This window comes from Strongylocentrotus purpuratus, unplaced genomic scaffold (genome assembly GCF_000002235.5).
Source record: "Strongylocentrotus purpuratus isolate Spur 01 unplaced genomic scaffold, Spur_5.0 spur5_scaffold_8, whole genome shotgun sequence".
In the NCBI taxonomy this organism is placed as follows: domain Eukaryota; kingdom Metazoa; phylum Echinodermata; class Echinoidea; order Camarodonta; family Strongylocentrotidae; genus Strongylocentrotus; species Strongylocentrotus purpuratus.
The window spans coordinates 28414930-28425233 of NW_022145614.1; the positions used below are offsets into that span (position 1 = coordinate 28414930).

Here is a 10304-nt window from a genome sequence, read left to right on the forward strand (position 1 = left end):
ATGTTATCACATATGTACAAGTAAAATGGTTAGCCTTATCTCAAGTATCATCTTTTTAATGAAAAATATGATTATTTGCTCTCAATTTACCTGACCTTTCGTGAATAGGGGGACATGTTTTCACAAAAGTTTGTGTAACTCAACAACCTGACCCGGCGCAAAGGCCCAGTAGAACGAAGTAAGCCATGTCATTATCTTATTTCTCCTTTTGATTTTGATTTAGAATTCGCATTGCCTTTGGTCAATATTGGAGAGCCATCATCTTGAAGAACGAACAAGCCATGATCCAACATGCTAATGAGCTAGGCATTGAAGGTAAAAACATGCAGGAAAGATGGCTGTTATTTCCATCTCAATTTCATTTTAAAGCCCCACTGCACTACTTATAGCTACTTGTGCCCTCTATACAGCAAACCATGCCTAATCTGTGACCGTGGGTCCCCCATGGTCCCCTATTTCTTATGTTAGTTGAGAGCTGATTTTATGAGATATCCATCGGTCAGTGACCACGCAGGGGGTCTAATCCCTCCAGGCCAAACTAGTGCAGATAGGCTTTAAAGGATAGGATATTTAGTTTGAAAGCAAAGAAAATGTTAAGAGAGGAAGAAAACAATCAGGAATAGAAAAAATTTCTGTGATAATTTGCTTTGCTATTATTGTGAAAACTGTTCATCATTCAACAACAAAAAATTAACATACGTTTAGTTTTTTCAATAAATTTCTGAGCTGAGCTCAGTCATCAGAATAATACAATACTTGTTGCACTTTTTTCCTGATTAACAGAAGCATTTTTTTTTCAACCCATGTATGTACTGTTATGTCTTTGACGTGTATGTCATTTACATGTTTTTTTCCAGCACTACCCAACATTGTCTTAAAATGTTGGAAATTGTTACTTGGGCATATTAACCATGAGAATGAGGCATAAGATTACCATTTCAAATGTTTAACATTATTTATTTTGCATTTTTCAACCATGAATTTTTTAACACATTTAATTCTAAGCCTGAGATAACTAGGGGTGAAACCTGCTTGCAATATGGGTTATTGGTAAGATTTTCAATCTTGGTGCCAAGCTGTAAAGCCTAATCTCAACACACTAAATAATATCTTCCCTTAGAGTACCTGTTGTTCGCCATGATGCTGATTCAAAGACCCCTCAACATGAACGCCAAGCGAGGGAGCCACATGACCTTTAACCTTTCCAACGCGGAGCTGCGCAAGCTGCAACGTGAGATCAGGGACGAGATGCACACTATGGAGGATAAGATTGAGGAGTTTCAAGAGAGGATGAATGTATTCATGGAGAGCTTTCCAAAATGTCTCTTCCTCATCTTTAGGTAATATGCGTATGGCCAAATGCAGAATTCTTATGTTGTCCTTGGAAATTTATTATTCATTGAATATATTTGTAGTAGTCAAAAGCAGCATAGATTTTTAAAAAATTTAAAAAGAGTGGAGGGGGGGTTCATGCCCCCTCCACTCTGGTGTTTTTATGCTTCCGTTACGAAGTAGCCGGAGGCATTATGTTTTCGGGTTGTCCGTCCGTCCCTACGTACGTCTGTACGTACGTCCCGTTCTCGTGATCGCGTTATCTCAAGAACCAACTGATGGATTCGTACCAAACTTTAGTCATGTATGTAACTTGCAGAGCCAATGAACTGAATAGATTTTGGGGTCACAAGGTCAAAGGTCACAGGGGTCATTATGTATGCAAAAAATAGCTTGTGATCGCGTTATCTCAAGAACCGATTGATGGATTCCTGCCAAACTTAGGTCATGTATGTATCTTGCTGAGGTAATGAACTGATTAGATTTTGGGGTCATGAGGTCAAGGTCAAAGGTCATGGGGCTCATTATGTATGCAAAAATAGCTTGTGATTGCATTATCATTAGAACCGATGGATGGATTACCATCAAACTCAAGACATGTATGTATTTGGCATTTGGGGTCATGAGGTCAAAGATCAAAGGGTCATACATGTATATGAGAAATAGCTTGTAATCACGATATTCTGAGAACCTGTTAATGGATTACAACGGAACTAGAATTTGACAAATTTCTTCCGTTTTGGTTTATAAACTTGCTCTATGACGGAGGCATCACTTTTGACTGCGCGCAGTCGAAGTTCCATCTAGTTTTTAATGTACAGCCTTACCAGTTAGAAATATTATAACTGATCAACATGCCATACAGTGTATTATGGTCATTGGATTCAATTACAATAAAGCATGTTACAATGTCATGCGTCCGCCTCACAACCGGGAAGTCATGGATTCGAACCCCGGCCTCGTCATACCAAAAGACGTTTAAAGACGGGAGTTGCTGCTACCTTGTTTGGCGTTCAACAATAAGGGATAGAGCAACGTCGATCTGGCGCTGCTCAGTGGCTGCCGGGCTCACTATCAATTGGGCTAAAAGAATTTCCATTTTCGGTTTAACTTAATAAAATTTGGAGTGGACTTTAAAAGATTATTATTATTTTTATTATTATTATTATTACAGTGCACACTCTCCACTCCATGGGGATCATTAAGCCAATCACCTTATTACAGAGGTGCACTTCCTAATCTACCCCAAAGTCATCTTACCAAGCACCCATTTATCTTCCTGGGTAGACATGCAAATTAGATAAAGTATCTTGAAATGCTAGGGTGCCATACTGGTAGCCACGTCTAAAGCCGGGGTAATAGTTGTCGGGTGCTAGGAGTGTCGAGTCTTACAGACATTATCGTTATACAAGAACCCACTATTATTATTGATACCCTAAGGTGCCTTGTCGGGGATTGAACCCGTAATCTTCATTAGTCAAGTCAAGTGTCAAACCACTCAACCAGGACTAATCTAAAAAGTAAATAAATTAAAAGTAATTTGACAAGTTCTACCAACGATGAAAATAACAATGTGATAACGGATATTTGGTACATATGATAAAAAGATAGATATTACGCACGTGTCGCACACGTGTGCGTAGTCCCATATACATCTTGATGTGTACAGTGCTTGTAAGTTTACGAAGACTGGGCCAAATTTCTTATCATTTTGATGATTCCAGAACCTTGCAGTACACACCAATACCTAGATGCTAGATGATCAACCTTTTCTGATCGATTCCACAACGTTTCTTTCACAATGCAATCACATGACCAGAACTGATCTTTATCTTTAAACATGTTCCACTTTTTTGTTTCTCATAGGAACATGAACACTGTGCGATACATTGACCGAGCCTTGGGTACTCCGGTGGACTACCTCGTGACGATGGGAAGATGGTATGTGAAAGACATCTAGGCCCATTTCCATGAAAATTATTATATAATAGCAGCTGCCAGAATTTTAGAATGTATCTGCTCACAGCCAATCAGATGCCATAATTTCAGTAACTTATATTAGTCTTTATGCAAGCCGACACTTTCAAGCAGCATCTATATTAGTCTTGTTTTATAAAACATGGGTCTTAGTCTGGCAGAGACATGAGAATAATAAGTGGGGGCGGGGGGGGGTTGCAGATAGACATCAACTTGCTTGCAAATTGTGGGGTCAGGAAATTTTATTGTAATGCATTGATTTTGAATGGACAAAAGTACTATGTGGATACAGTTCTGTTTCAGTAAACAAGTCTTGCATGAGTGGGATATGTTTAAAGGCAAACAAAAGCATAGTAAATATATATTTCAAAAATGGACTATAAATACATTTCATTGTACAGTCAAACCTGTCTATAGCGAGCTGCCGAGAGAAACACAAGTAGTATAGTATTAATGACTGCTTTGAGAGAAATAGTTGTTTTATTACGCTCAAGGGAAGGTTAGAATTGTGCTATTCCCCGAGGCTTGCCGAGGGGAATAGCCCAATTGTAACCTTCCCGAGAGCGTATGAAAACAACTATTTCTCGAATATTAAAGCAGTCATTAATACTTTTATATGCCAAAAAAAAATAGACTAAAAAATAAAAAATAAAAAATATTTTACATTTTTGTCGAAGACGGGATTCGAACTCTTGCGTACAACAAGAGGTGTATCGAAAGCCAACGCTTAGACCACTCAGCTATCACGCGCCGTTAACATGCTTGGCAGTTTTCTCTAATATATACATTAAAATGGATTGAAAACGGCTCCGCGTGAGGGATGCTTCGCAAAAGCTCCATGAAACGGACCCTTCTTTTACTTTTGCAATGCATATTGGCACGAACTTAGATCAAGATCTATCGGCAGATGTTGTTTTTTTGTTTTTGAGAGTTTATTTTCGTCTTCATGTCAACAATGCAAGATAAAATTGTCGGTAAGATCGATCGAGATTCAATTGTATTGAAATTGCCGACCAATTTTTCGCACACGTATGGTATCCTCCATCGCTCAAACCATTTTTTAACATGTAAACCTATGGGGTAACCATGGAGACTGACTTATTTTTTTAATAACCATGGTTATTAAAAATATTGAAATGTTTTAAGCATGGTTACCGGGAATTTTACAGGAACAGTTGAAGTTTATGAATGCAATTTCGACCAATCAGATGGCTGGATTACTTAAGTGAGGTATATAATTGTCTTTGAAGACAGGTTTCTTTAGTACATGTTTCAATGAGTAACTATTTTCAAGCAAAACTAAAAATGGGGTCTTTCGTGTAGACAGGTGGTCACTAAAGCAGGTTTGACTGTACCATTGTTGGTTTGAGTTGACCCGTACCTCAGTCCACCGTCACTCAGACAGGCTTGCACTCAATAGATTTCCATGTTGTTATCTTCCTACCAGTGCTGCAGGTGGCTCTGTATTTCTACCTCAGGATAGGTCTCTGAAGAGCCGTCTCCATGCCTTTTGGCAGCGCTTTGTCTACGACTTCACGCTCAGGTACGTTGGCATTGTCTGTGATACTGTGGATCTTTAAAGTGACTGGGTAACATTGCCTCAGATTCTGAAACAAAATCCTGGATAAAGCTCATGTTGCAATCATAATTATAATCCTTTAGCCGATAGCCTGTCTGATTATCAAGATATTTATGATTGGAAATCGAAATTTTATTTTTCGTTTTCCTAACGGCTTTTATAGCACTACAATCTATTGGGGAAAATGAATACCCGGTATGGTAATACCGGTCACTCAAAGATTTTTACTTTTTTGAGGCACTTCATGACTATTTTGAAGTGCAATTTTTGTAGGGCTTCAATAGTACACCATACGACAGACATTGATAACACGTAGGGCCATGAACATCAAGACAGGGCCATTTGATCTGAAAGAATATTCAAAGGCAATAAAGTCACTAGTAGAAGGGAAGAGCTTTGGGGAAGATGGCATACCACCAGAGGTTCTAAAAAGATGTGACCTGGATGAAATCATTCTGAGTTTCTGCAACAACGCTCTGATCAATGAAGAAAAGCCCCACCAATGGTCCATACTGAACATTGTTCCAATACCAAAGTCTGGAGACCTGAGCCAAGGAGGAAACTATTGAGGAATCAGTCTAAGCTCCATCGTGGCCAAAACTTTCAATAGATTGATTTTGAACAGGATCAGACCTGTACTTGATAGTCACCTGAGAACCAACCAAAATGGATTCAGAGTTGGAAGGACCACAGTGGGACATATTTTGGCACTACGTAGGCTTATAGAAGGAGTAAAAGAAAATCAGCTCCCGGCTATTATCACATTTATTGACTTTCGCAAAGCCTTCGATACCATCCACAGAGGCAAGATGTTGAAGATCCTTACTGCATATGGCATACCGGAACAACTGGTGAATGCTATTGGCAAGATGTACGAAGACACCAAAGCAAAAGTAATATCACCTGATGGAGAGACTGACCTCTTTGAAATCATGGCTGGTGTGCTTCAAGGTGACACGCTTGCACCTTACCTATTTGTAATAGTCCTCGATTATGCCTTGCGAGCAGCTATAGACGGCCATGAAGAAGAACTTGGATTCCAACTAGAAAGAAGGAGAAGTAGGAGAGTTGGTCCGGAAATCATAACAGACCTAGATTTCGCCGATGACATAGCCCTGCTATCTGAGGAAATAGAGCAAGCCCAAAAACTTCTGAGCAGGGTGGAGACATCGGTAGGCAAGGTCGGGCTCCGGATGAATTCAGGCAAAACCAAGTTCATGTCATTCAATCACAGGGGGATCATCACTATAAAAACAAATGATGAAATTCAGGGGGAGAATGTACCTGATTTCAAGTACCTGGGAGCACTGATGGTGAACACAGAAAAAGATGTGAAAGCTTGTAAGTCAGCAGCATGGAGAGCGTGTAGCAAGCTTGGAAGAATCTGGAAATCTTCTCTTCCTGGGCAGTTCAAACAACGTTTGTTTGTTGCTACAGTTGAATCTGTGCTTCTATATGGCTGCGAAGCATGGGCAGTTACAACAAAGCTGGCAAAAGAATTAGATGGTTGCTACACCAGACTTCTTAGGACAGCATTCAACGTGCACTGGAGCCAGCATATGACCAATAAGGAGCTGTACGGGAATCTACCAAAAGTATCAGAAAAGATCAGGGAAAGAAGACTACGTTTTGCAGGCCACAGCTGTAGGAACATCAATGAACCAATATCTCAGCTTTTACTCTGGAAGCCTAAACACGGGAAGAAGAAACCTGGAAGACCTCATCTTACTTATACAGACCTACTCAGGAAGGATACGGGACTTGAACTGTCAGAGATAAAAGCAGCCATGCTGGACAGGAATGTGTGGATGGCCATCACAGCTCGTGCAGTTGACCCGACTTAAGCAAGCAAGCAAGCAAGCAAGGGCCATGCATCTCAGATTTAACATTGTTAAACAATGCCTTTAAGAAAAAGTGTTTCCATTCACCCAGGAGGTAAGTGCTAGGCTGAGATTGGAACCCTCAACCCTTGGATGAAGAGTCAAGTGAATGAACCACTATACCACACCTCATCAACAGTAAAATCATTGTCTTTATAGCAATATTTAATCATGATCATGTAGGGTTGTTGTTGTGGTTTGATGGATAAGTCACCGGACTGTAGATAGATTACAAGGTACAGGTTCAAATTGCAACCCGGCACAGTGTTCTTTTGCAAGATGTTAATTTACATTTGCCACTCTCCACCAACGTGTGAATGGGTATCTGATATGCTTGAGCTCTAGTATCTTTGGCGGCCCAGCTACAACCAGGGTGATAATGTCTACATACCACGAGCGTCACTGTGTTACCGATATGAGTGCTTTATTAGTGGCCATTAGTATTATTAGGGTGGTATTTATTATTGTTATATATGACAGTAATCCCATGATCCTTTGTTGTTGCAGGTCGGATCAACTAATCCATAGGATTAGCATGGCCTTCTTCTCCCTCTCGATCAGATTAGGATTGGTGTCCTTCAAACCTCCTGGCAAGGGTAGCAACGTTGGTGATATCTTCAGCAGTCTGGTGCCCCCTAGGGCCAGTCCATCGACTGAGTAGCAGCAGAGACATACAACATCATCGGTTCATCTGACCTTTCTCGGTTCATCTGACCTTTCCCGGAATTATCTCCAGTGGTACCTGCTCCAGGGTTTTCTTTGAAGATATTTTGTTTGAAAACCTATGAATATCGCAAACAACATGAATTGTACTTTAAAAGATTGATGTTTCCAGTGTGAGTTGATTATGTAGTACTGAAATTTTACTATAGACAGGTTCTTGCCTAATATTTCTGTGTTCTCTTGCAAATCCTTTATTTTTCATTTTCCCTTTCTTTTACTTTCTTTCCTTATCTCCCTCTCCTTCTCTCATTCAAATGTGTTTTCTCTTCCCTCTTCATCCACCTGCATTCATCCAGTCCGGAGTTGGGAATCACATTTTGTTGATATGGTTTGCAGTTCTCAATAACTTGAAAAAAATCATCTCTTTTAATCAAAATGATAAAATCTCCCCTGACAAGCAGTAAAAATGCTCTAAGTGTGATATGATAAAAAGTGCATGAAAATTGAGTTTATCAGAATTATGTTATCTACACTTTGCTGCATATGAAATAGGTTTTACTGCAGATGGTATGGTCTATTTTGAAATGTTATGAAATGATTTTTTTTTGTTATTCTTGATGCTTCTTGTTAAATGTTGAAACCTGTTGAATATTTAATGTTTGATGGAAAAAGGAAGGTGTGATTACTGCAATATTGTGTGAGTGTTATTGTGTGCCTTCCACTATATTTGAGATATGGATTGTATATTTGGGAATAACACAAGTTTTATACCAAGTGCTATCTGTATGTTAGAATGTAGAATTACAGTATGTGAAATTATGTAAGAAATAATCAAAACTGGGTGCTATGAGTCACATAAAGTGAGGTCTAATGACTTTGATCATCATTACTTTACCCTCTTGTCATCATTCTTTTTATCCAACAAAACTAACAATTTAAGTGAAAGCTTAAATAAGAGCCAAAATTGTGGAAGTTTATTCCATGGTTGAATTGTGCAAATTTTTTGTAGAAATCATGGAGCAGGATATTATCAAGTTTGAACCAAGTCATCATTATTTTTGTGTCAAGAGAAGGATAATCTATTTTTCATTTTACCTTCTAGACAGAATAAATATTTTTCCCAATGGATGGAGGTAATATGGTTTGAAACAATCATGTTTATAGGACTTCAGAATACTGTTTCTTTCTAGTTCTCCTATGAAAACATGTCGTTTCTTTAGTTGGAAAAGATCTCAAGCTTCAGGGATATCTTGCAACCCATACCTTTGCCATAATTGGCAATGATGTCATTTCGAAAATGCGTTTGTAATATCTTAACCTCTATCATGCGGCAATTAATGACCTTTTCCAAGTGAAATAGATGTTGATTAATTATCATTTTAAAAAGCTATGAATGTATTGCAAAAAGTTGAATTTTTTGTATTTTTGTATTCAAATTATTTTTATTGAAACAAACAAGTAGTATATTATACAATTACATTGTCTGATATTAAAATGAGTGTTAATATCATGGGTGTCAAAAATTAAACAGAGTGCTCAAAACTAAAAAGTTAGAGCACTTAATGGTAGTGGGCAGAAACATAAGATGTTTTGATATTTATTGACGAAAATCTTGTGAGAATTATTGTATAGAAATATCTTTAGACAATTTCTCAGAAATCAGTGACAGCTCAGATCCTTGGTAGAGATGAGCTTATTGAGCAATATTTCTGAGAATTTATTTACACCAAGTGTATGTTGAAGTCAATTGATGGCAGAAAATCAAAGTGTGTGATTGTGAAATTTGAACATTTTATAACTTGAACTTATTGATTATATTTGAGAAAATGCTCTTAATCATGAATTTCTATTTCTTCCAAAGTTCCAATCAATAAATTGTAAGTGTAGACGTGATTATGTAATGAGAGAAACATCGTTTTGTATGCGCTATGAAACCATTTTAGATCATGTTAATGTTAATGTGGTTGGATGGATTAGCAAATGGCGCTTGTTAAATGGCGACTGGCTGGAATACTCCCCAGGGAGTGGAAAATGTGCATACATTGTGTTGCGGGTAAGCCTAAATCCGATGACCGGGGTAATAATATGTTCCGCGCCTAGAAACAAAGTATTAGGTGCATTATAAATGTGAGCTATTATTATTATTATTTTGTAAAGGTACTGTAAAAGTTATCTTGATATTTTTTAATCAATATATTCAACATTTCGTTAAAGTTTGTATGTTTTCAGTGCCATAACTGGGTAGTCATGATTTTAAAGATTTATCTTTCGTATTTTTTTTTTGGTGAACTTTTCATTACCGGTACATACATGTTAGTCAAAAAAAATGTCTTTAATTCTAGGAAGAGAGTTAAAAGAGAAACAGGTTTGGGTTAGAGTTAGAGTTAGACGAATCTTACCTAACCTAATATAGACAAATTAGTTATGCTGTATTACGTAGTAAAAATTGTTATCAGCTTCTAAAGTAAGTCATTATTTTTGTAACATTATGCTATAGGTTAGTGAATGTGGAAGGAATATAATCTATTTCTATTATGAATCGTTTGAAAGTCTGATGTATTGGCTTTCTACCTCTGATGTTATCTTTATTTTCTTTTCAGAAATGTTTGTTTTGTTACCATTATTATGCTCAACAACTCAAATGCTTATGAGTGATGTAACAGCACAATATTTTTCATGGTGGGGAAACTGGAATGTAGGTAAAGTTTTCAGGGTTACACCATGTAATTCTTTCAAAAGAATGAGAGCCTTGAAAATAGCTGGTGAGCTCCACTCTTAGTTCTCGATGTGCCAATCACTTTGCTCTTCTTCTTCTACTGTTATTTCTTATACTTTTGAAGCTAACTTTGAGCTCTGGTGTGGGAATCGTATTT

General features: G+C 37.8%; 1 protein-coding gene across 1 annotated transcript in view; it reads left to right on the plus strand.

Annotated features, from left to right (window-relative positions):
• LOC590121 (uncharacterized aarF domain-containing protein kinase 5) overlaps positions 1–8038 on the plus strand; it is a 29398-nt gene extending 21360 nt beyond the window's left edge. Inside the window, exons 11-15 of the mRNA XM_030975182.1 lie at positions 224–315; positions 1121–1340; positions 3199–3273; positions 4757–4852; positions 7276–8038. Coding sequence (XP_030831042.1) covers positions 224–315; positions 1121–1340; positions 3199–3273; positions 4757–4852; positions 7276–7429 — 637 coding nt within the window. The 3' untranslated portion in view covers positions 7430–8038. The remainder of the gene's footprint in view (positions 1–223; positions 316–1120; positions 1341–3198; positions 3274–4756; positions 4853–7275) is intronic.
• Positions 8039–10304: the final 2266 nt, after the last annotated feature.